Genomic DNA, 27,342 nt, shown 5'->3' with positions numbered 1-27,342 from the left:
CAGCCACTGTGCAACTTCATGGGGCATTTATATTTACCACGATATGATAAAGAAGAGGTGATATATACATTTCATACACCCATATACACACCCATCCCCCCCACACACAGCAGCATATTACTCAGCTATTACAAAGAATGAAATCTTGCTATATGCAAGTACTTGAATGGAGGTAGAAAGTATTATGCTAAGGGAAATACATCAGTCAGAGCAAGAAAAATACCATATAATTTCACTCATATCTGGAATTTAAGAAACAAAACAAATGATTATGAGTAGGAGAAAAAAGAGGAAAACAGGAAGCAGTCTTTTAATTTACAGAGACCAAAAGATGTCTGTCAGAGGAGAGATGGGTGGGGAGATATGTTAAGTAGGTGATGGGGATTAGGTTGTGCACTTGTGATGAGGAGAGGGTTTTTTATATATATACATATATATATGTATATATATATATACACACAGTGGAATATTGTATATATTATGTATATATACACACAATGGAATATATATGTGTACATATGCATTCAATATTGTGTGTATATATATCTTTATATATACACATACATACATACACAATGGAATATGACTCAACCATTATAAAGAATGAAATCTTGCTATTTTCAATGATGTGAATGGAGCTACAGAGTACCATGGTAAGCAAAATAAATCTGTCAGAGAAAGGCAAATACCATGCTTTCACTAATATGTGGAATTTAAGAACAAAAAAAAAATGATCATGGGGGAAAAAATGTAAGTTGCACACCAAGAAACAGACTCTTAACTATAGAGAACAAACTGATGGTTATCAGAGGGGAGGTAGGGAGTGGGTGGATAACTAGGTGTTGGGGATTAAGGAGTGCACTTGTGATTAGTAGAATGTCTTAAGTGTTGAATCACTAAATTGTTCACCTGAAACTAATATTACACTGTATGTTAACTAACTGGAATTTAGATAAAAACTAAAGAATAGAGGGGCGTCTGGGTGGCTCAGTGGGTTAAAGCCTCTGCCTTCGGCTCAGGTTATGATCTCGGGGTCCTGGGATTGAGCCTGGCATCAGGCTCTCTGCTCAGCAGGGAGCCTGCTTCCTCCCTTTCTCTCTGCCTGCCTCTCTGCCTGCTTCTGATCTCTGTCAAAATAATAAATAAAATCTTATAAAAAAAACTGAAAAACAGAGAAGAATATTATTGGTAGATTTTTATATTTCTTGATTTTTTTGTTTAGTATGTCTTTATATTTTCATATTTCTTCTATAGAGTTTTAAGGCAAATATAAAAAAATAACTTTAATCCATGTAATATTGTTATAAGGTTTACCCTAAGTATTTTAACATTGTTTTTCTTCTTAAATGTCATACAGTAGCTATAAAATGTATAGGATGAAGTTCAAATTCCTTAATATATATTCAAGGCCCTCTATGAGCTGCTCCCAAGTTATAATCCCAGGCAGCAAATCTGGACTTTATCTTCCAGCTCTACTCTATTCAAACTGGTCTCCTAATTGCCCTGTCAAAGCAAGCCCTTGATTCTTTCTTTTTTTTTTTTTTAAAGATTTTATTTATTTATTTGAGAAAGAGAGCAAGAGAGACAAAGAACATAAGCAGGCGAGAGGGCAGAGGCAGAGGGAGAAACAGACCCTGCAATGAGCTGGGAGCCCAATTCAGGACTCCACTCCAAGACTCTGGGATCATGACCTGAGCCAAAGGCACATGCTTAACTAACTGAGCCATCCAGGCTTCCTGGAAGCCCTTGATTCTTACTTCTAGGTGAGCCAGTATGGTATAGTGGAAAATACTGAAAGTTTAGAGTTGAGTAGACCTGATTTTGAGGTCTTGAGCTGCTGCTTCCAAGCTAGTGGACTCAGCAGTTATTTCCCCTTTTTGACCATTGATGTCTTCATTTGCAAAGTGGGTATAATAACCTCTCACTATCAGGTGATTGTAAGGACTGTGCCTGTTGAGACTTCCTAGCATATAGTAGGGTTAAGTAAGTGTTAGATTCTGCTTTGCTTCCTGCCTGATATATGCCACAGCTCTCTTGTCTTATCTGTACTGTAACCATCCCTCAAAACAGCTCAGATTTCACCCCGCTGAACATTTCAGGTAACACTCATGAAGTACTTATATATTGCCTTGTGGGTTTTTTTAATTCCTCCAGCTAGCCAGCCATTCTGGTGAGGGAAACAGATATGAAAAGTGACAACAATAATACAGTGTAATACCTCTAATGGAAGAATTGTTTATACACATACAAATTCTGTCTCCCCATCTAGACTGTATCTTATATTTCTGAACATGCCATTCCCCCTAGCACCAGGCTAGGTACACAGAATTGCAGCTAAAAAATGACCAAAATTATAATAGTAATCTGATTTTTCTAACACACTTTATACTGTTCAAACCACTCTTCCAGATAACTATTTGATGTTCACAATAAGCATGGGAGGGAAAAAGCGATGGGTCTTATCTTCTTCATTTCATAGAGAACAAAACTTAGGTTGAGAAAGATGAAGTAATTCAAGTCACATAGTTAGGTAAGTGATAGAGTGAGGGTTGAAAGCCCTATCTCTTGTTTCTGCATCTGCTGTTTTTCCTAGTGCCTGCTATTTTGTTATTATTAGTCATATAAAAATTATAAATGGTAAAAATAATAGTAATGGTGATAACTGGTAAAAATTTTAGCTTTTTTTGAACACTTGCTCTGTTCTAGATATTGGGATACTATACTCAGTATTTTATGCATATATTCTCCTTAAACATGGGTCATAAACTTCCAAGGTAGAAAGTGTCCTATTCTGCAGTTGTGAAAACAGAGACACAGATAAGAAGTAACCTCATACACTATGGTGGGAATGCAAGTTGGTGCAGCCACTTTGAAGAACAGTGTGGAGATTCCTCAAGAAATTAAAAATAGAGCTTCCCTATGACCCTGCAATTGCACTACTGGGTATTTACCCCAAAGATACAGATGTAGTGAAAAGAAGGGCCATCTGTACCCCAATGTTTATAGCAGCAATGGCCACGGTCGCCAAACTGTGGAAAGAACCAAGGTGCCCTTCAATGGATGAATGGATAAGGAAGATGTGGTCCATATACACTATGGAGTATTATGCCTCCATCAGAAAGGATGAATACCCAACTTTTGTAGCAACATGGACAGGACTGGAAGAGATTATGCTGAGTGAAATAAGTCAAGCAGAGAGAGTCAATTATCATATGGTTTCACTTATTTGTGGAGCCTAACAAATAGCATGGAGGACAAGGGGAGTTAGAGAGGAGAAGGGAGTTGAGGGAAGTTGGAAGGGGAGGTGAACCATGAGAGACTATGGACTCTGAAAAACAATCTGAGGGCTTTGAAGGGGCAGGGGGTGGGAGGTTGGGGGAACCAGGTGGTGGGTATTGGAGAGGGCACAGATTGCATGGAACACTGGGTGTCATGCAAAAACAATGAATGCTGTTACGCTGAAAATAAAAAAAAAAAGAAGTAACCTCATAGGTAATTGGCAATAGATTCAGATACATCTGATTTCTGAAGTCCATGTAGTCCTAAGTACCAGTGGTTTTCAACCTTGGCTATACATTGGGAACATTAAAATCATATAGTATCTGGACCCAATCCCCAGAGATCCTAGTTTAATTGATTAGGGTAATGACCTGGGTGGGTATGTTTAAAAGCTCCTCAGGTGGAATGCCTGGGTGGTGCAGTTGGTTGAGCATCTAACTCTTGGTTTCAGCTCAGTATGTGATCTCTGGGTTGTGAGATCAAGCCCTCTATCGGACTCTGCACTGGGCATGTAGTCTGCATGAGGTACTCTCTCCCTCTGCCCCACCTCCCCTGCACTCTCTTTCTCTAAAATAAATAAATAAATCTTAAAAAAACATAAAAAACAAAAAAGTTCCCCAGGTGATGCTATGTGTAGCCAGAGTTAGGAACCACCAGGTCACATGACACTAATTTTGTCACTGCAGATCAAAATGATCAGAGCTGATAATGTTGTTCCATTTCAACTGGATAGTGGAGGGGATGTTGGGCAGGAAGTATGTGCTGTAGTCAGAGTCAGAAAACACTTCTACCCAAACCTGGGTCCATCTTAGTGTGATTGCTCTTCTTGATGAGAGAACCAGATGATGCCTCCTTAAATATGAATCCCATTTCTTTCCAACTTACAGCCAAATCCAAATGGACATCAAACCAAGGCCTTAGAAAACAAACATTAGTCTCTTTACTGATGATTCATTACAAGTCAAACTTTGAAGTCACAGCAAAGGGGTTTCTTGGTTGAAAGACTCCAGTGTTATTCTCTCTTAACTCTAATTTGCCACAGTAAAACCACAATGAGGAGGCAGAGGTGGAAGAGTAATGTAACTGGGAGTCAAGAGAGCTAGATTCCAGTTTTAATACTAAAACTAACTTGCTGTATGACCTTGACAAGATCACTTCAATACCTGTGAAATGTGGACTTGGACTGTTTCATAGATCAATGGGTTCATGATATAAGTCTATAGACCTATATCTCTCCCTGCTGACTTTTAAATGCTGTTTTGGCATACTTTAGAAGCCAGTTCTGATCATGTACTTAACCAGCCTGAAGAAAATCTCTTCATAGATAGATAGATTTAGATTTAGACTACATAGTTCCCTGTTGCCTGCAGAATAAACTCAATCATTTTTAACCTGGAAGTCACTCTCCTCTTCCACTTGACTTCAACTGATCTTTGTGATTTACCTTTCCACTATTTCTCTTCACATATCCTACAGTCCACACAAACAGTATTATTTGTTGTTCCATATACATGTTTCACAATTGATTATATTTTCCCCAGGTTCCCTTTACCCTATTCCCACATGCCTAAATTTACATCATCTATTAAGATTCAGTTTAAGTGCTCCAAGACTAAGATGCTCCAAAGTCTTTTCTCTGACTCCTAAGGTGCTAATCATCTTGTACTTTGAATCAGTGCTCTTTGTTTTGGTGGCTCTATGTCCCCTATTATAATGGAAGCAACCTGATGGCAAGATCCAGGTGGAATTCATCTCTGTAGTCACTAAAAGCCCAAGTAAATTGCTTTGCACATAACTGATATTCAATAAATATTGAGTAAAAAATGATGTACTTCAGTCCAATAGAAGGACAACATAAAGAGGTCTTCTTTTTTAAGTTCCCACTTGTGACATCTTCGACACATACAAAGATGATATTGCCAAACTTCAGGGCTATTCTGAAACCTAAATTGAAAGGTTTTCAATATGCTGTGTTTCTTGAGGGCTTTCGTGCCCAGTCTTAGTGATATGACATAGACCTTGCCCTCCAGGGGCTTAAAACAGAATTGGACAATGAAGTCATACATTTGGGAAATAAGTGTGAATACTGTAACTCAGCATCCACATTAAAGGGTCAAACTTGAATGTCAGAAGAAATGAGGTAAGGTAGAGTTCCCTGGAGCAGAAGGCTTCATGGAAAGAATAGGACTTGAAGTGGACCTTGAGGGATGGCTAAAAATCCTTCCTTGTCCCTTCCCTTCAACAATGGCCCTCCTCTTTCTCAGTGTTTGGCAAGGTCAGAAAAAGTTCAAGGGTGGAAAGAGTAGCTCTGAGCTCTTTGATGACATCTATGCTTGAGGCTTCTCATAGGCTCCTAAATACAAAAGAGTAAACATGTACCATCTTCTATGGCTGCCATTTCCTGAGAGGTTGTTACCCATCCAGTAACATCACTCTTTGAACTTCTATTGTATTACTGTATAAATGTTTTCTATACCTAATCTTAATTTATACCCACAAAAATGTTTCCTACAATGTAGCCATTGTCCCCATTTATAGTTAATAAAACTAGCTGAAAGAAGTTAAGTTTACCTTAGATTATGTAGCTAGTATTTAGCTTCCTGTAAAAGCAAAACAACTGCTACCACTTACTGAGTACTCATTATGTGCCAAGCAAATGGATACCTTATTCCATTGTTGCAATAATCTCATGGGCATAATTATTATCTTCATTTTATAAATAATACTAAGACTTAGAGTGGTTGTGGCTTGCCAAAGGTCCCACACCTCTGAGGCAGAGCTAGGATTCACAATCATATCTGGGAAACTCTGAAGCCTTTCCAACTTCCAATTTGAAGCCTGTCAAATCTGAGACTTCACTAAGCCTTCTGAGCCTGTGATCTCTCTACCAAACTGTACATCCCCTTAATTTCCTTTTCAATTTGGTCCACAACATGACTTTTACTACAAATTTGACCTCCCTCTCCAGCCCAAACTCTTCTCTCCCTCCCCTTTCTCTGTAAAATGACCATAGCCAATCTTAGCACTTATTGATTTCTTAGTACCTCATGAGGTACTACGAAATCACTTTAAGCAACTTTCTCCGATATTTTCTTATATTCATCTACACCCAACCTAACAGCATGATAAGGAGTGGTTCTTTCTACTTGTACATTCTTCCAATTTTCTAAAATCAGCTCTTACTTTCTAGGAAATTCTGCCATGCTCACCTGAAAGCCTCTCTACTCCTGTAGCCACTAATTACTCTTTTGGATCACTTGGGAGTTAGGCTCTAAGAAAGGCAGAGAATTAAAACCAAATGCAGCAGATTTTAAAGCATAATGAATCCAAACAACCAAATGTGAATGAGGCCAGCACAACCAATTATTTCAAGAACAAGTCTGTTTCTACTACCTCTGGAGCAGATGCAAATGCTACTCATTGAAATAGTTACCATAGTGGAGAATTAATGGCCCTGTGGCTGAGCAAGGCCTTACAAGCATGCTTTCTCCAAATCCTAGAACACACCATCAGAATGACACCATCAGAATGAAGTCTTTTCTCTCTAGTCAAGGCAGAAGAAAGAGCTAAGAAGTGTTCCTAAGCACATATATTACAGGTTTCCAGTGTAGTTATATCCTTCACTTTTATCTCAGAACCTAAGGCAGAGTGAAGGGCTCCCTGCCCCATACTCCAACAGGAATTTATTCTCACCCCCATCAGAACATGGGTCATACTGGATTGGGACTGGTTGCTTACATGTCAGCCTCGCCATGAACCTCTAGAGGGCAGAGACCATGCATGGCCTTTCATCTCTTTCTCTCCCATTGCATAGCACTATGCCTGAATAAATGAACAAATGCAGGTAAGTAGATATCTTCCCCACCTTATTCTCAAAAGGAAAGTCCTAAGTCCCTTTGTAGAAACTAGAGAAAAGTCCTCTTCAAAGCCAAGCCTGGTTAGAAGCAGTGATATCAAGAGAGGACAGGATATTGGCTTGTATAATTTTTCTCTCTTAACAGCTAATGCTTCTTAGAAAATATAAAGGAGAAGATAGCTAAAGCTGTTTAAGAAATAAAAATGTGATACTCAAGAAGCCAAAGTTCAAGCTCTATCTCCCTATCTTACAACGTCAGTGACTCTGTAAAGTTGTTTCACTTCTCTAAGCCTCAGTTTTTCCTTAATGGGGAAATAAATGTGAAATGAAGAGAAAAGAAACTATCTCATAGGTTTCTCATAATTAGATATAATAGAAAAAGAGAAAGTATCCAGTTCTACGTCTGGAACAGAAAAAAGTCCTTGACAAAATTATAACAGCAAACAATTTTGATTTTATTTTAAGCCGACTGCCATAGAACAATGTAATTTAACACCCAGCTTGTGTTTGCTATTTTTAATTGCTGAGGAAAAATGTAAAGAATATCAAGTCCACTCAAATGCTGGACTGATACAAGGGATGGAGATGTAAGACAAGACAGCGGCACAGTTGGATCACTAAAGCAATGAGGCCTTGCACTGGCTCTTGACATGTAGGTAAAGCTCTGAACAAAAGAGCTGAAATGGAGTGACAACTGGAAGGTGCAGAGTGGGTCAGCTCAGGTGGCAGTTCCTTCCCTCTGACTGTCATTCAGGCTGCTGGCCAGCACTGGGAGCTAACAACTACCAGTTATATGTCAGGACAGAGCTGTTTATAGCATTTTCTTAACTGATATCTGTTCTGATGCCTGGAATCTGTCACTGGAGTGACAGCCAAAATGGGGAGGAAGGGAGGGAGAAAGCGGTGAGGAGTGAGCAAACTTCAAAGAGGCAACTACAGAGACTTATCTAGTAAGAAGCTGCTATGGCCAATGTCCAAGAGGTTTCTACCTGTGTTCTCCTCTAGGGTACTGATTGTTATAGCAGCATTATAAATAGTTGCCAAATTATGGAAAGATCCCAAATGTCCATTGACTGATGAATGGAAAAAGAAGTCATGGTATATATATATATACAATGGAATATTACTCAGTTATCAAAAAAACTGAAACCCTGCCATTTCAATGATGTGGGTAGATCTAGAGCATATTAGGCTAAGTGAAATAAGTCAGAGAAAGACAAGTACCATATGATTTCAGTCATATGTGGAATTTAAGAAACAAGGCAGATGAACATAGGGGGAAACAAAGAGAGAGGCAAACCATAAAAGAGACTCTCAACTATGGTTGCTGCAGGGCAGGTGTGTGGGGGGTATGGGCTAAATGGGTAATGGATATTATGGAGGGCACTTGTGATGAGCACTAGGTATTATATGTGAATGATGAATCACTAAATGCTACTCCAAAAATGAATGTTACACTATATGTTAACTAACTAGAATTTAAATAAAATCTTGAAAAAAAAGGAGGCAGAAGTTTGGCTGATTTTCCACCAAGGCCAGAACCACTACCTCAGTTCTGTCTTCTGTAGCTAAGGCTGGAGGCATGGCACCTTGAGAAAAACTGCATCACACTAGACTGTTGCTGACTTATTTAAGATAGAAAGCAAAACCAGGCAATGATGTGGCCCAAATTTAGATATTCTGGTTGGTACTGGACAGTAAGATCAGTACTTACATTAAGTGAAACTGTTACTTGTTGCCAGAAGTCTGGAGCAGGACTGTGGAGAAAGGGGAAGGGGGAATGCATCTGGAATTTAACTTCGCAGTAGATGATGGAAAGAGGGCTAAATTACTGTGTGTGCTAAACTTCTAGGATCTAGCTGACCTCAAGGCTTGGCAGCAGGCAAGACAAACTTCACTGTGATGAATATAATTTGAGTTACCCAACTCCCTAACAAATTGATGTGAAGGTCAACACATGACCTATAATTTGAAACTGTGTCTACACAGAAGTCTGGTTTTAGTTGGCTATTTTCCTGAATAGAAAAATCTTAGGAAGAGGAAGGCAGAGAAAGGGAATTAATAACATATTTTGAATATTGGTTATATGGCAGATATTTTGTTATTTCTTTCAATCTTAGCAATAGTTCTGTGGGATGAGCTGTTAATCCTATTTACAGATATAGAAACCAAGGTGCACAGATCTTAAATAACTTAATCATACAGACAGATGCATCACTGGGTCAAGCCAAAGAATTCCTAGTCAGTTACTTAGTGGAAATCTTATCAGACTCCCATAGAATAGATTTTACTGAATTGTGACCGGAGACAATGTCATCAGCCCATATGCAACAAACCTTGAGATAAAATGCTTCTTAGAAGTATTCTCTGGCTTCAAAAATGGATGAGTTGTGTTTTTTTTTTAACAACTTGCTTATTATTACCTTAAGACCATGGATTTATATGACTATTAAGTTCTTTCTCTTTTCATTTTCTCTAGAAAGTTTGGAGCCAAATCTGTGACACTGTTCTGGCAAGTGTGTAAGGCTTCACAGCAAACATTTTGTGTACTAACTTCATTATTTCCATATCCCTACTATCCTACCTTTTTTCCCCTTCTCTTGGCTTCATTTTTTCTCACCTGCACTCTCTAGAATCTAGAAGTCAGCAAACATTTTCTGTAAAGTATCAAATAGTTAATATTTTAGGACTTGTAGGCAATAAGATCTCTGTTGCTACTACTTAATTCTGCTGTTATAGTGTGAAAGTAGCTTTACACAATATGTAAATGAAGTGGTGTGCATCTGTTGATGGGCACAGAAATTTGAATTTCATATAATTTTCATGTGTCATGATATATTATTTTTCTTTTGATATTTTTCAGTTAAGATCATAGTTTGCTAAGCCCCGATATAAGTCTCAAGAGAATAGGGACCTTGTATGTCTTATTCATTCTTATGTCCTCAATACCTAGAATGGGGCTAGACAAACAGCAAGTACTCAACACTTGTTGAATAAATTATTCTTACTATTTTTAAGTTCTTATATTTTCTATATTGTGAAAGCCTTAAATCCTTTCTGGAACAAGATAGGATAAAAATCAAGGCACATTTTTAGAAGGTCATCTAGCTAGAAAGTAAAAGAGTCACAATTTGGGTCTGAGCTTTTGTGATATCAAAGTCTATATTCTGTCCATTATATCATATTATCTTCATAGAATTATGTACCACCCTCCAGATACCCTCTGGATTAGTCCCAACCTCCAAGCATGAGTCTTCAATTAAATTTACCAAAGTCAGCCACATCTTGGATTTGTAATTTAGAAAGTCAGGAGTTTTGCAGAAGTTGTGCCCGTTTGTCCCTATTTTGACTAATCTGAAAAGTGAAAATGAGAAACCACCAGTTCATGAATTTCAAAGCTTCTTATATGAATCGATAGTTCTGAATTATTGGAAATAACACAGGTTTTGGTACCTGCCACACTTGGTAAGACTGAGATTCCAGCTCTGCCAGTTAGTAACTGTGAACCTTTGGCAAGTCACCTTAGTTAGCTCTAGGATCCTCAGTTTTCTAGTAGGAAAGAAAAAGAGTAATGTATTCTTCACAGTAAGGTTTTGAGGATCAGAAATAATTTGTCAAAATCTAGTACAGTGTCAGGGACACAGTAGATATTCAATGGCAATAGCAGCAATAATAACATTGATAAAAATATTATTATCAATTTATTTTACAAACAATTAGGGCTTACCTTGTGACAGTCAAACATTGTTCTAAGTACTTGGGATAAAGAGGTAAATAAAGCAGGTCCCAAATCCCCACCCTCATTAGCTTTACACTCTAGTGATTATTGTGAATGGTTTTTATGTTCTTACCCACAATTCCAATATTAGTGACAATAAATTGGAACTAGATTCCTATTTAATTATCTCCAACCTCAGAAAGATCTTAAGATGCAAAATAGCTGGTTTCAATTCTGATTCCAATGGAATTCCCAAGCACTTACCCTCCTTGTGGTGAGCCAGGGGCCGAGGAGCTGGTCTCTTTATGTGGAAAGAGGGGACTTTTGTGGGCCCAGAGCCTGGCACAGGTCCATTGGTGGACTTTGGTATGGCCTTGGTCCCACCATCCTGCAGTCTAGACACCAGCTTCCCCACATCCACTTCAGGACAGGACTCCAACTTGCCATCTGAAACAGGCCAGTTGCTTGGAGACTTCCTCCCAGTGTCAGCTTCCCCACTCCTCTGAATAGGCAATTTGGGGTATTGTGGTAGCCTCGGGGGTTCTATACTGCTGGTGATAATACCATTGGGTGTTTGATGTTGGATTTCATCTAGGAAAAGGTGGTGCAAAGAGGGAAGATTAATGCTAACTTTATTACCATTTCATTTTTATAAATGCACATATAATATTGAAAAATTTTACACATACTCAATGGAGCTATTATTGTGGAACAAATCACTGATAACTTGCAAAATCAGTTTCTACCTACCCCAACCCATGTGGAGTCACAGATCCCATCAAATAGGGAATTCAGTACAAGATGAGAGTTTGATTTTCACCACAACTTAGTAAAACCATAATATACCAAGATGCTTTATTCAAAGGGATATGTAATTTAGTGAGAAGAAGGGCCATATGTACCCAATGTTCATAGCAACAATGGCCACAATTGCTAAACTGTGGAAAGAGCCAAGATGTCCTTCAACAGATGAATGGATAAAGAAGATGTGGTCCATATATACAATGGAATATGACTCAGCCATCAGAAAGGATGAATACCCAACTTTTGTATCAACATGGATGGGACTGGAGGAGATTATACCGAGTAAAATAAGTCAAGCAGAGAAAGTCAATTATCATAGGGTTTCACTTACTTGTGGAGCATAAAGAATAACATGGAGGACATTAGGAGAAGGAAGGGAAAAACGAAGGGGGAAATAGGAGGGGTAGATGAACCATGAGAGACTGTGGACTCTGATAAACAAATTGAGGGTTTTAAAGGAGAGAAGGATGAGGGGATGGGGAGCCAGGTGGTGGGTATTAAGGAGAACACGTATTGCATGGAGTACCGGGTGTGGTACATAAACAATGAATCTTGGAACAATGAAAAAATAAAATAAGATTATTTATAAATAAATAGATAGATGATAGACAGCTAGATAGATAGATGGATGGATGGATGGGTCTTAAGAGTCCCCAAGTATAATCCTGATCTTTTTAGGAGACATCAGTCAATCCTTAACTACTTCTATTTCTCTCAAAAGTAATTTGTTAAAATCTCTCAAATTTAAAATTAAACAACAGAATTTAACTTCATTCTCCATCCTCATAAAGAAACCTCCAACTAGCCACTTTATGTTCCTCCCTTAGTTTTTGTGGTCCACAATTTTCTGTGACAATAGTATCTACTTTACCATTGTTATGAGTCTTACTTAAGGCTTTGAGACTTTAATAACAGCCAAACTAACACACACAAATACATGAAAAATTTTAAAAACTAATTTTAATTTAAAGAGATTCATAGAGTCCCTTAAAGCTGTTAATCCCTGATTGAGAACTCCTGCTGTAAGGAAACTGTCACATTTCTTCATAATAGAAAACCTAGATCAGAGAGCAGTAGTTAAGAATAGAGGTTCTCGTTAGCTAAATGAGACTTGAGAAACATGTTGAGCAGTTGTAATATATATATCTTTTTGGATCCTGATTTTTAAAAAATATGGAGAATTTGAACATTGACTAGATAGCACTCTTAGGGAATTACTGTTTGTTTTGTTTTGTTTTCTTTCAGGTATGATGATGGTATTTCAATTTTGGTTTCAAAAAGTCCTTACCTTTTAGAGATATATACTGAAAAATTTATGGATGAAATGACATACATGATGTCTTGGTTGGGGATATGGGTAGGAATACAGATGAAATAAGAATGGGCATACTGGTGTAAATGTTGAAGCTGGGTGGTAGGCACATGGGGAGTACATTATACTTTTTTTTTTTTAACTTTGGTTTATGTTTGAAACTCTCCATAGTAAAATGTTAAAAGAAATGCAGGCTTTGGAGTCAGATAGCTAGGTTTGAATCTCAGTTCTGATTTTTATCAACTGTAGGACCTTAAGCAAATTCATAATCTCTCTATACCTCAAGTTTTCTCCTCAGTAAAGTGGGAGTAATAATAGTAACTACTTCATGAGGTTGTAGTGAGGGTTACATGAGATGGTATACTTATTTCAGTGCCTGGGACACAATAAACACTCTATAATAGTTATTATGTATGCTATTATGCTCTAAAAGGGCAGTGAAGCAAGAGATTTTATGTGGGAAGGAAGGGCTAAGATTTGCTGCAAAGACTTTCTCCCCCAGAGAACTTTCTTCTCCTTGAGAACCGGTCACCAATCAGTGCTGCCACCGTTATAGGGATCAGGGCCAAAAGGATTCCCTCTATAGTTTCCCTACTCTGTACCAAAGTAGGTATATAGTCCTGCTTTTATTAATTCTAGCACAATTGCCGTAAGAATAGAACATTCAAGCAAAAATTTACTAAAGGATCACAAATAATAGTAGGGGCATAAGCACAAAGGAGCCATGTTAACTAGATCATGTGCAACTAGACATGCCTTAAGCCTGAGGTAACCTGCAAAGCTCTAGCATTTAGGAGTAACCTTAACCACATTTACCCTCTCAGAACAATGAAGTGAACAGTGACATGAATTTCTTCTCTCATGTGCCTAAATATTTTTAGGCCCAAAACTTCAGTTACATGTCTCTATTCGAATACTTTCCTCTAGTAGAAAGGCCCTAGGAAATTTTATCCCTGCTCTACTTTAGAAGACACCACAGGGGTTGGCCGTTCCCTACAGGCCATAACAGCATTGTTACCATCTCAATACATTTAGGGAAGTCAAATCTCATAAAGATGATCCACATATACAGTCTCAGAGAGGTCACTACTTTCCACATGAGAAAGGATCATTTCCTGACTCAAGGAAATAGGGAATGGAATGATAGCAGCAATGGGAACTCTGAACAAGACCTTCTGCCAAGGGAAACTAATTCTACGTTCTGGAATATGCTGAATTATTATTGACAAAATGATAAAATGGTGAAGATAATAATAACAGTGATGGTGGTGGTAACAGATACCATTATTTGAGCACTTTATCTGTGCCAGGCCCTGTTCTAAGTGCTTCACAAAGATTATCTCACCATTATCTTCAAAACTGCTCTATAAAGTAGTGAACTCTTATTAGTCTCATTTTATAGATAAGGAATCTAAGACTGAGACAAGCTCAATGTCACAAAACTAATGCGGCACAGCCAGGTTTCAAAGTCTGAAGTCTGTTTCCAGAGTCCACTCTTCTTGAAGAGAGAGTTTATTCCACTATAGATAACAAGAATTTAGCATCATTCTCTTTCTTTAACCAGCCATCAATTTCCACAGGAAAACACATAGAACAGCTTCAGAAACTGCAGAAAACTGGGAATGGATCAGGACTGACAGGGAGGCCTCGCAAATAGGCAAGTAGCCAATGCGGGGCCTCTCTTCTATGTGTGGGTAAGTGGTAGGAAGAATCTTCGAGATGTAACATACTAGTGCAGCAGGAGAAAAATAACAGTTACTATAATACAAGTAGAATTATGCAAGTAAGTGCTATGAGGAGGACCTGCTAATTCTGTCTGGAGGGGCTGAAGAGGATCTTGTAAAAGAGGTAACATTTGAGCTGGGCCTTGAAGTAATGCAATAGGTAGAAAAGTAGCAAAGTGAATTTCAGACTTTGGAGGAGTGAAAGATCATGGTTCACCCAAGATTATGCTGAGTGAAGTAAGTCAAGCAGAGAAAGTCAATTATCATACGGTTTCACTTACTTGTGAAACATAAGGAATAACACAGAGGGCATTAGGAGAAGGAAAAGTGAAGTGGGGGAAATTGGAGGGGGAGACCAACCATAAGAGACTGTGGACTCCGAGAAACAAACGGGATTTTAGAGGGCAAGGGGTGGGGGGATGGGTGAGCCTGGCAGTGAGTATTAAGGAGGGCATGAATTGCATGGAGCACTGGCTGTGGTGCATAAACAGAATCTTGGAACACAAAAAATAAAATAAAAATGTAAAAATATTTTAAAAAAATAAATTTTTTTTAAAAATATAAAAATATAAAATAAAAAATTTTAATTTAATTTAAAATACTAAAAAATGTGATCAGAGCCTCAAAATCACCTAATTGGGATAATTGGAAGATGGCAGAGGAGTAGCAGGCTGAGGTGACATCAGGTAGCAGGAGATCAGCTAGATATTTTATCAAACGATTCCGAACACCTACAAATCCAACAGGAGAGCAAAGAGAAGAAGAGCAGCAATTCTAGAAACAGAAAATCAACCACTTTCTCAAAGGTAGGACCTCTGGAGAAGTGAATCCAAAGCGATGAGAAGATAGACCACAGGGGGAGGGGTCGGCTCCCGGCAAGTGGTGGAGCAATGGAGCACAAAATCAGAACTTTTTAAAAGTCTGCTCCACTGAGGGACATCGCTCCAGAGGCTAAGCCGGGGTGAAACCCACACAGGAACAGCATGGTTTCAGGTCCCATGGGTTCACAGAAGATCGGCAGAGTCTGAGTGTCACAGAGCTCGCAGGTATTAGAGGGGGGAAGCCGGCTACAGAGACAGAGCCAAGGAGCGAGCTCTCAACTGGGGGGTTACCTTAAACTGTGATCCATCGCACAGTCAGACCACTGCTCTTTGAGCAGGGATCCCACAAGATCCGGGGAGACCCCCCCTGGACGAGTGCAGGGATCTGCTGGGTTTGGAGACACCAGACAGGGCTGTGTGCCAGAGACAGAAACGCTTGGTCACAGGCCAGGTGAGCTCGGAGCCTGGCCGGTGGCCAGGGAGATGGGAGTGATTAAGTGCTTTTCTTGGAGGGCGCACTGAGGAGTGGGGCCCTGAGCTCTCAGCTCCTTCAGGCCAGAGATTGGGAGGCCACCATTTTCATTCCCGTCTTCCAGAACACTACAGAAACTGTTCATGGAACAAAAACTCCCAAAAGTGAACCCCAGCAGATTACTTAGCCTGGCCCCTGGTAAAGGGCGGTGCAATTCAGACTCAGACAAAGACACTTGAGAATCACTACAACAGGCCCCTACCCCAGAAGATCAGCAAGAAATCCAGCCAAGACCAAGTTCACTTACGAAGGTGAACAGCAGAATCTGAGAAGAGAAGGCAAAGCATGGAATTCATGGCTTTCTCCCCATGATTCTTTAGTCTTGCAAAGTTAATTAATTTTTTTCATTTTATTTTTTTCTTATGCTAAAAGTTTTCTAACTTTTATTCTTTCCTTTTTTACCTTTTTTAACTAGTTTACCTTAACAATACCTTTCATGAAAAAAATCTTTTTGACCCTTTATTATTATAGTCATATTTTGTACTTCATTGTATCTAACTTTATTTTTTGTATACACAGAGGGATTTTTCTTCTAAAAAAATTTGGAATACACCTTCTAATAGATCAAAATGTACCCTAAATGTAGCACAGGGCTTTGCTCTAGTCTCCAGCCTGAGCAAATTCTCTCCAATTTCTTTTTCTTTATTCTCCCAACCAACTTATCTTAACAACTCCTTTTTTAGAATATTTTTTAAAAATTTTTCATCTTTATAGTCATATTCCATCTCTTCATCGTGTTTACCCTTCGTGTGTGTGTGTGTGTGTGTGTATACACACACACATATATATATATATATATATATATATATATATATATATATATACTCATTCTTTAAAATTTTGGTAGGTAGTTTCATCTAAGAGACCAAAATGCTCCAAAATTAAGTGGATGACTCTGTTCTATTCACCAGTCTAATATATATTTTTTATTTTTTATATTTTTTCTCTTTTCTCAATTTTTTTCCTGAACTTCTTTTTACCACCTTTCTTCCCCCCACGATTTGGGGTCTCTTCTTATTTGGATAAAGCACATTTTACTGGGATATATGCCACCCTTTTAGTATTTTATTCTCTCCTTCATATATTCTTACTTGGATAAAATGACAAGACTGAAAAACTCACCGAAAAGAAAAAGAGCAAGAGGCAGTACCGAAGGCTAGGGAACAAATCAATATGGACATTGGTAATATGTCAGATCTAGAGTTCAGAATAACGATTCTCAAGGTGCTAGCTGGGCTCGAAAAAGGCATGGAAAATATTAGAGAATACCTGTCTGGAGAAATAAAAGCACTTTCTGGAAAAATAAAAGAACTAAAATCTAACCAAGCAGAAATCAAAAAGCCATTAATGAGGTGCAATAAAAAAATGGAGGCTCTTACTGCTAGGATAAATGAGGCAGAAGAGAGAATTAGTGATATAGAAGACCAAATGACAGAGAATAAAGAAGCTGAACAAAAGAGAGACAAAAAACTACTAGACCATGAGGGGAGAATTCGAAAGATAAGTGATACCATAAAACGAAACAACTTTAGAATAATTGGGATTCCAGAAGAAGAAAGAGAAGGGGGAGCAGAAGGTATATTGGAGTGAATTATTGTAGAGAATTTCCCTAAAATGGCAAAGGGAACAAGCATCAAAATCCAGGAGGTGCAGAGAACACCCCTCAAAATCAATAAGAATAGGTACACACCCCATCATCTAATAGTAAAATTTACGAGTCTTAGTGACAAAGAGAAAATCCTGAAAGCAGCCTGGGACAAGAAGTCTGTAACATACAATGGTAAAAATATTAGATTGGCAGCGTACTTATCCACAGAGACCTGGCAGGCCAGAAAGAACTGGCATGATATATTCAGAGCACTAAACAAGAAAAATATGCAGCCAAGAATACTATATCCAGCTAGGCTACTACTGAAAATAGAGAGAGAGATAAAATGCTTTCAGAACAGGGAGTCAAGATGGTGGAGAAGTAGCAGGCTGAGACTACTTCAGGTAGCGGGAGTTCAGCTAGATAGCTTATCTAAAGATTGCAAACACCTACAAATCCAACGGGAGATTGAAGAGAAGAACAGCAATTCTAGAAACAGAAAATCAACCACTTTCTGAAAGGTAGGACTGGTGGAGAAGTGAATCCAAAGCGACGGGAAGATAGACTGCGGGGGGAGGGGCCAGGTCCCGGCAAGTGGCGGAGCAACTGAGCACAAAACCAGGACTTTAAAAGTCTGTTCCGCTGAGGGACATCACTCCAGAGGCTTAACCGGGGTGAAGCCCACGCGGGGTCAGCGTGGCCTCAGATCCCGCAGGGTCACAGAAGGATCGGGGGTGTCTAAGTGTCGCAGAGCTTACAGGTATTAGAACGGGGAAGTCGGCTACAGACACAGAGCCGAGGAGTGAGCTCTAAGCTCGGGGTTACCTTGAACCGGTCGCAGGCTCAGTCAGCTCGGAGCACGGCCGGAGGCCAGGGTGACGGGAGTAATTGGGCGCTGTTCTCTGAGGGCACACCGAGGAGTGGGGCCCCGGGCTCTCAGGCCGGAGACTGGGAGGCCGCCATCTTCATTTCTGTCCTCCGGAACTCTACAGAAAGCGCTCAGGGAAGAAAAGCTCCCGAAAGCAAACCCGAGCGGATTACTCAGCCTGGCCCCTGGTAAGGGTGGTGCAATTCCGCCTGGGGCAAAGACACTTGAGAATCACTAAAACAGGCCCCTCCCCCAGAAGATCAATAAGAAACCCAGCCAGGACCTAGTTCACCTACCAAAGAGTGCAGTTTCAATACCAAAGAGAGCAGTGGAATTCCAGAGGAGGAGAAAGCAAAGCACGGAACTCATGGCTTTCTCCCCATGTTTCTTTAGCCCTGGAGTTAATTTAATTTTTTTTCCTTTTCAATTTTTTTTTCTCTTCTTCTGCTAAATTTTTTTAACTTTTACCCTTTTCTTTTTTAACGTTTTTTAACTAGTTTATCTAATATATATATATTTTTTTCCTTTTTATATTTTTTCTTTATTGGTTTTCTTTTTTTCATTGTTTCTTTTTTTTTTTTCCTTTTTGAACCTCTTTTTATCCCCTTTCACCCCCCTCACGATTTGGGATCTCTTCTGATTTGGCTAAAGCATATTTTCCTGGGGTGGTTGCCACCATTTTAGTATTTTACTTGCTCCTTCATATACTCTTATCTAGACAAAATGACAAGGCGGAAAAATTCACCACAAAAAAAAGAACAAGAGGCAGTACCAAAGGCTAGGGACCTAATCAATACAGACATTGGTAATATGTCAGATCTAGAGTTCAGAATGACGATTCTCAAGGTTCTAGCCGGGCTCGAAAAAGGCATGGAAGATATTAGAGAAACTCTCTCGGGAGATATAAAAGCCCTTTCTGGAGAAATAAAAGAACTAAAATCTAACCAAGTTGAAATCAAAAAAGCTATTAATGAGGTGCAATAAAAAATGGAGGCTCTCACTGCTAGGATAAATGAGGCAGAAGAAAGAAATAACGATATAGAAGACCAAATGACAGAGAATAAAGAAGCTGAGCAAAAGAGGGACAAACAGCTACTGGACCACGAGGGCAGAATTCGAGAGATAAGTGACACCATAAGACGAAACAACATTAGAATAATTGGGATTCCAGAAGAAGAAGAAAGAGAGAGGGGAGCAGAAGGTATATTGGAGAGAATTATTGGAGAGAATTTCCCCAATATGGCAAAGGGAACAAGCATCAAAACCCAGGAGGTTCAGAGAACCCCCCTCAAAATCAATAAGAATAGGTCCACACCCCGTCACCTAATAGTAAAATTTACAAGTCTTAGTGACAAAGAGAAAATCCTGAAAGCAGCCTGGGACAAGAAGTCTGTAACATACAATGGTAAAAATATTAGATTGGCAGCAGACTTATCCACAGAGACCTGGCAGGCCAGAAAGAGCTGGCATGATAGATTCAGAGCACTAAACGAGAAAAACATGCAGCCAAGAATACTATATCCAGCTAGGCAATCATTGAAAATAGAAGGAGAGATTAAAAGCTTCCAGGACAAACAAAAACTGAAAGAATTTACAAACACCAAACCAGCTCTACAGGAAATATTGAAGTGGGTCCTCTAAGCAAAGAGAGAGCCTAAAAGTAGTAGATCAGAAAGGAACAGAGACAATATACAATAATAGTCACCTTGCAGGCAATAGAATGGCACTAAATTCATATCTCTCAATAGTTACCCTGAATGTTAATGGGCTAAATGCCCCAAACAAAAGACACAGGGTATCAGAATGGATAAAAAAACAAAACCCATCTACATGTTGCCTAAAAGAAACTCATTTTAAAACCGAAGACACCTCCAGATTTAAAGTGAGGGGGTGGAAATGAATTTACCATGCTAATGGACATCAGAAGAAAGCAGGAGAGGCAATCCTTATATCAGATCAAGTAGATTTTAAGCCAAAGACTATAATAAGAGTTGAAAAAGGACACTACATCATACTCAAAGGATCTGTCCAACAAGAAGATCTAACAATTTTAAATATCTATGCCCCTAACATGGGAGCAGCCAACTATATAAACCAATTAATAACAAAATCAAAGAAACACATCGACAATAATACAATAATAGTAGGGGACTTTAACACTCCCCTCACTGAAATGGACAGATCATCCAAGCAAAAGATCAACAAGGAAATAAAGGCCTTAAATGACACACTGGACCAGATGGACATCACAGATATATTCAGAACATTCCATCCCAAAGCAACAGAATACACATTCTTCTCTAGTGCACATGGAACATTCTCCAGAATCGATCACATCCTCGGTCCTAAATCAGGTCTCAACCGGTATCAAAAGATTGGGATCATTCCCTGCATATTTTCAGACCACAATGCTCTGAAGCTAGAACTCAATCACAAGAGGAAATTTGGAAAGAACCCAAATACATGGAAACTAAACAGCATCCTTCTAAAGAATGAATGGGTCAACCAGGAAATTAAAGAAGAATTGAAAAAAATTCATGGAAACAAATGATAATGAAAACACAATGGTTCAAAATCTGTGGGACACAACAAAGGCAGTCCTGAGAGGAAAATATAGAGCGGTACAAGCCTTTCTCAAGAAACAAGAAAAGTCTCAGGTATACAACCTAACCCTACACCTAAAGGAGCTGGAGAAAGAACAAGAAAGATACCCTAAACCCAGCAGGAGAAGAGAAATCATAAAGATCAGAGCAGAAATCAATGAAATAGAAACGAAAAAAACAATAGAACAAATCAACGAAACTAGGAGCTGGTTAATTGAAAGAATTAATAAGATTGATAAACCCCTGGCCAGACTTATCAAAAAGAAAAGAGAAAGGACCCAAATAAATAAAATCATGAATGAAAGAGGAGAGATCACAACTAACACGAAATACAGACAATTATAAGAACATACTATGAGCAACTCTACGCCAACAAATTTGACAAGCTGGAAGAAATGGATGCATTCCTAGAGACATATAAACTACCACAAATGAACCAGGAAGAAATAGAAAGCCTGAACAGACCCATAACCAGTAAGGAGATTGAAACAGTCATCAAAAATCTCCAAACAAACGAAAGCCCAGGGCCAGACGGCTTCCCGGGGGAATTCTACCAAACATTTAAAGAAGAACTAATTCCTATTCTCCTGAAACTGTTTCAAAAAATAGAAATGGAAGGAAAACTTCCAAATTCATTTTATGAGGCCAGCATCACCTTGATCCCAAAACCAGACAAGGATCCCATTAAAAAAGAGAACTACAGACCAATATCCTTGATGAACACAGATGCAAAAATTCTCACCAAAATACTAGCCAATAGGCTCCAACAGTACATTAAAAGGATTATTCACCACGACCAAGTGGGATTTATTCCAGGGCTGCAAGGTTGGTTCAACATCCTCAAAACAATCAATGTGATACAACACATTAATAAAAGAAAGAACAAGAACCATATGATACTCTCAATAGATGCTGAAAAAGCATTTGACAAAGTACAGCATCCCTTCCTGATCAAAACACTTCAAAGTATAGGGATAGAGGGCACATACCTCAATATTATCAAAGCCATCTATGGAAAACCCACTGCAAATATCACTCTCAATGGAGAAATACGGAAAGCTTTTCTGCTAAGGTCAGGAACATGGCAGGGATGTCCATTATCACCACTGCTATTCAACATAGTACTAGAAGTCCTAGCCTCAGCAATCAGACAACAAAAGGAAATTAAAGTCATCCACATTGGCAAAGAAGAAGTCAAACTATCACTCTTCGCAGATGATATGATACTATATGTGGAAAACCCAAAAGACTCCACTCCAAAACTGCTAGAACTTGGACAGGAATTCAGTAAAGTGTCAGGATATAAAATCAATGCACAGAAATCAGTTGCATTTCTCTACAGCAACAACAAGACAGAAGAAAGAGAAATTAAGGAGTCAATCCCATTTACACTTACACCCAAAACTATAAGATACCTAGGAATAAACCTAACCAAAGAGACTAAGAATCTATACACAGAAAACTATAAAGTACTCATGAAAGAAATTGAGGAAGACACAAAGAAATGGAAAAATGTTCCATGCTCCTGGATTGGAAGAATAAATATTGTGAAAATGTCTATGCTACCTAAAGCAATCTACACATTTAATGCAATTCCTATCAAAGTACCATCCATTTTTTTTTCAAAGAAATGGAACAAATAATCCTAAAATTTATATGGAACCAGAAAAGACCTCGAAGAGCCAAAGGAATATTGAAAAAGAAAGCCAAAGTTGGTGGCATCACAATTCCGGACTTAAAGCTCTATTACAAAGCTGTCATCATCAAGACAGCATGGTACTGGCACAAAAACAGACACAGAGATCAATGGAACAGAATAGAGAGCCCAGAAATAGACCCTCAACTCTATGGTCAACTAATCTTTGACAAAGCAGGAAAGAATGTCCAGTGGAAAAAAGACAGCCTCTTCAATAAATGGTGTTGGGAAAATTGGACAGCCACATGCAGAAAAATGAAGTTGGATCGTTTCCTTACACCACACACGAAAATAGACTCAAAATGGATGAAGGACCTCAATGTGAGAAAGGAATCCATCAAAATCCTTGAGGAGAAAACAGGCAGCAACCTCTTCGACCTCAGCTGCAACAATATCTTCCTAGGAACATTGCCAAAGGCAAGGGAAGCAAGGGCAAAAATGAACTATTGGGATTTTATCAAGATCAAAAGCTTTTGCACAGCAAAGAAAACAGCTAACAAAACCAAAAGACAACTGGCAGAATGGGAGAAGATATTTGCAAATGACATATGAGATAAAGGGCTAGTGTCCAGAATCTATAAAGAACTTAGCAAACTCAACACCCAAAGAACAAATAATCCAAGGAAGAAATGGGCGGAAGACATGAACAGACATTTCTGCAAAGAAGACATCCAGATGGCCAACAGACACATGAAAAAGTGCTCCATATCACTCGGCAGCAGGGAAATACAATCAAAACCACAATGAGATACCACCTCACACCAGTCAGAATGGCTAAAATTAACAAGTCAGGAAATGACAGATGCTGGCGAGGATGCGGAGAAAGGGGAACCCTCCTACACTGTTGGTGGGAATGCAAGCTGGTGCAACCACTCTCGAAAACAGCATGGAGGTTCCTCAAAATGTTGAAAATAGAACTACCCTATGACCCCGCAATTGCACTGCTGGGTATTCACCCTAGAGATACAAACATAGTGATCCGAAGGGGCACGTGCACCCGAATGTTTATAGCAGCAATGTCTACAATAGCCAAACTATGGAAAGAACCTAGATGTCCATCAACAGACGAATGGATAAAGAAGATGTGGTATGTATACACGGTGGAATACTATGCAGCCATCAAAAGAAATGAAATCTTGCCATTTGCGACAACGTGGATGGAACTAGAGGGTATCATGCTTAGCGAAATAAGTCAATCGGAGAAATACAACTATCATATGATCTCCCTGATATGAGGGAGAGGAGATGCAACATGGGGGTTAAGGGGGTAGGAGAAGAGTAGATGAAACAAGATGGGATTGGGAGTGAGACAAACCATAAGTGACTCTTAATCTCACAAAACAAACTGAGGGTTGATGGGGGGAGGGGGGTTGGGAGAGGGGGGGTGGGGTTACGGACATTGGGGAGGGTATGTGCTATGGTGAGTGCTGTGAAGTGTGTAAACCTGGCGATTCACAGACCTGTACCCCTGGGGATAAAAATATATGTTTATAAAAAAATAAAATTAAAAAACAAAAATACAAACAAAAAAGCTTCCAGGACAAACAAAAACTAAAAGCATTTGTAAACAAACCAGCTCTACAGGAAATATTGAAGTGGGTCCTCTAAGCAAAGAGAGACCCTAAAAGTAGTAGACCAGAAAGGAACAGAGACAATATACAATAATAGTCACCTTACAGGCAAAGCAGTGGCATGAAATTCATATCTCTCAATAGTTACCCTGAACGTAAATGGGCTAAATGCCCCATTCTAAGACACAGGGTATCAGAATGGATAAAAAAAACATCAATATGCTGTCTACAAGAAACTCATTTTAGACCCGAGGACACCTCCAGATTTAAAGTGAGGGGGTGGAAAACAATTTACCATGCTAATGGATATCAAAAGAAAGCTGGGGTGGCAATCCTTATATCAGATCAAGTAGATTTTAAGCCAAAGACTATAATAAGAGATGAGGAAGGACACTACATCATACTCAAAAGGTCTGTCCAGCAAGAAGATCTAACAATTTTAAATATCTATGCCCCTAACATGGGAACAACCAACTATATAAACCAATTAATAACAAAATCAAAGAAACACATTGACAATAATACAATAATAGTAGGTGAGATTAACACTCCCCTCACTGAAATGGACAGATCATCCAAGCAAAAGATCAGCAAGGAAATTATGGCCTTAAATGACATACTGGACCAGATGGACATCACAGATATATTCAGAACATTCCATCCCAAAGCAACAGAATACACATTCTTCTCTAGTGCACACGGAACATTCTCCAGAATAGATCACATCCTGGGTCATAAATCAGGTCTCAACTGATATCAAAAGACTGGGACCATTCCCTGTATATTTTCTGACCACAATGCTCTGAAGCTAGAACTCAATTACAAGAGGAAAATTGGAAAGAACCCAAATACATGGAGACCAAAGAGCATCCTTCTAAAGAATGAATGGGTCAACCAGGAAATTTAGAAGATTTGAAAAAATTCATGGAAACAAATGATAATGAAAACACAACAGTTCAAAATCTGCAGGCCACAGCGAAGGCAGTCCTGAGAGGAAAATACATAGTGATACAAGCCTTTGTCAGGAAACGAGAAAGGTCTCAAATACACAACCTAACCCTACACCTAAAGGATCAGGAGGAAGTACAACAAAGAAAGTCTAAACCCAGCAGGAGAAGAGAAATAATAAAGATCAGAGCAGAAATCAATGAAATAGAAACCAAAAGAACAATAGAACAAATCAACGAAACTAGGAGCTGGTTCTTTGAAAGAATTAACAAGATTGATAAACCCCTGGTCAGACTTATCCAAAGTAAAAGAGAAAGGACCCAAATAAATAAAATTATGAATCAAAGAGGAGAGATCAAAACCAACACAGAAGAAATAGAAACAATTATATGAACATATTATGAGCAACTATACACCAGCAAATATGACAATCTGGAAGAAATGGATGCATTCCTAGAGACTTATAAACTACCATAACTGAACCAGGAAGAAATAGAAAACCTGAACAGGCCCATAACCAGTAAGGAGACTGAAGCAGTCATCAAAAATTTCCAAACAAACAAGAGCCCAGGGCCAGACAGCTTCCAGGGGAATTCTACCAAACATTTAAAGAAGAATTAATTCCTTTTCTCCTGAAACTGTTCCAAAAAATAGAAATGGAAGGAAAACTTCCAAACTCATTTTATGAGGCCAGCATTACCTTGATCCCAAAACCAGACAATGATCCCATCAAAAAAGAGAATTACAGACCAATATCCTTGATGAACACAGATGTGAAAATTCTCACCAAAATACTAACCAATAGGATTCAACAGTACATTAAAAGGATTATTCACCATGACCGAGTGGGATTTATTCCAGGGCTGCAAGGTTGGTTCAACATCTGAAAATCAATGTAACACATTAATAAAAGAAAGAACAAGAACCATATAATACTCTCAATAGATTCTGAAAAAGCATTCGACAAAGTACAGCATCCTTTCCTGATTAAAATTCTGCAAAGTATAGGGATAGAGGCTACATAGCTGAATATCATCAAATCCATCTCTGAAAAACCCACCGCAAATATCATTCTCAATGGAGAAAAACTGAGAGCTTTTCCGTTAAGGTCAGGAACATGGCAGGATGTCCATCACCACTGCTATTCAACATAGTACTAGAAGTCCTAGCCTCAGCAATCAGACAACAAAAGGAAATTAAAGGCATCCAAATCGGCAAAGAAGAAGTCAAACTATCACTCTTTGCAGATAATATGATATTATATGTGGAAAACCCAAAAGACTCCACTTCAAAACTTCTAGAACTCATACAGGAATTCAGCAACATGTAAGGATGTAAAATCAATGCATAGAAATCAGTTGCATTTCTTTACACTAATAACAAGACAGAAGAAAGAGAAATTAAGGAGTCAATCCCATTTACAATTGCACCCAAAACCCTACCTAGGAATGGTTGAGATACCGAGGAATAAACCTAACCAAAGAGGCAAAGAATCTATACTCAGAAAACTATAAAGTACTCGTGAAAGAAATTGAGGAAGACATAAAGAAATGGAAAAATGTTCCATGCTCATGGATTGGAAGAACAAATATTGTGAAAATGTCTATGCAGTCTACACATTTAATGCAATCCCTATCAAAATCCCATCCATTTTTGTCAAGGAAATGGAACAAAGAATTCTAAAATTTATATGGAACCAGAAAAGACCTCGAATAGCCAGAGGAATGTTGAAAAAGAAAGCCAATGTTGGTGGCATCACAATTCCAGACTTCAAGCTCTATTACAAAGCTGTCATCATCAAGACAGTATGGTACTGCAACAAAAACAGACACATAGATCAATGGAACAGAATAGAGAGCCCAGAAATAGACCCTCAACTCTATGGTCAACTAATCTTTGACAAAGCAGGAAAGCATGTCCAATGGAAAATAGACAGTCTCTTCAACAAATGATGTGGGAAAATTGGACAGCCACATGCAGAAAAATGAAACTGAACCATTTCCTTAAACCACACATGAAAAT

General features: G+C 38.7%; 1 protein-coding gene across 5 annotated transcripts in view; it reads right to left on the bottom strand.

Moving 5' to 3' along the window:
• The window catches only part of OPHN1 (oligophrenin 1), a 510,840-nt gene that overhangs the window by 25,796 nt on the left and 457,702 nt on the right, over positions 1-27,342 (bottom strand). For all 5 annotated transcript variants that reach the window (XM_032845576.1, XM_032845578.1, XM_032845577.1 and 2 more), the window contains one exon: positions 11,118-11,444. In XM_032845576.1, the coding sequence (XP_032701467.1) occupies positions 11,118-11,444 (327 nt within the window). The remainder of the gene's footprint in view (positions 1-11,117; positions 11,445-27,342) is intronic.

This window comes from Lontra canadensis, unplaced genomic scaffold (assembly GCF_010015895.1).
Source record: "Lontra canadensis isolate GAN:19392208 unplaced genomic scaffold, GSC_riverotter_1.0 scaffold166, whole genome shotgun sequence".
Lineage (NCBI taxonomy): Eukaryota > Metazoa > Chordata > Mammalia > Carnivora > Mustelidae > Lontra > Lontra canadensis.
This window is presented reverse-complemented; position numbering and strand designations above follow the sequence as displayed.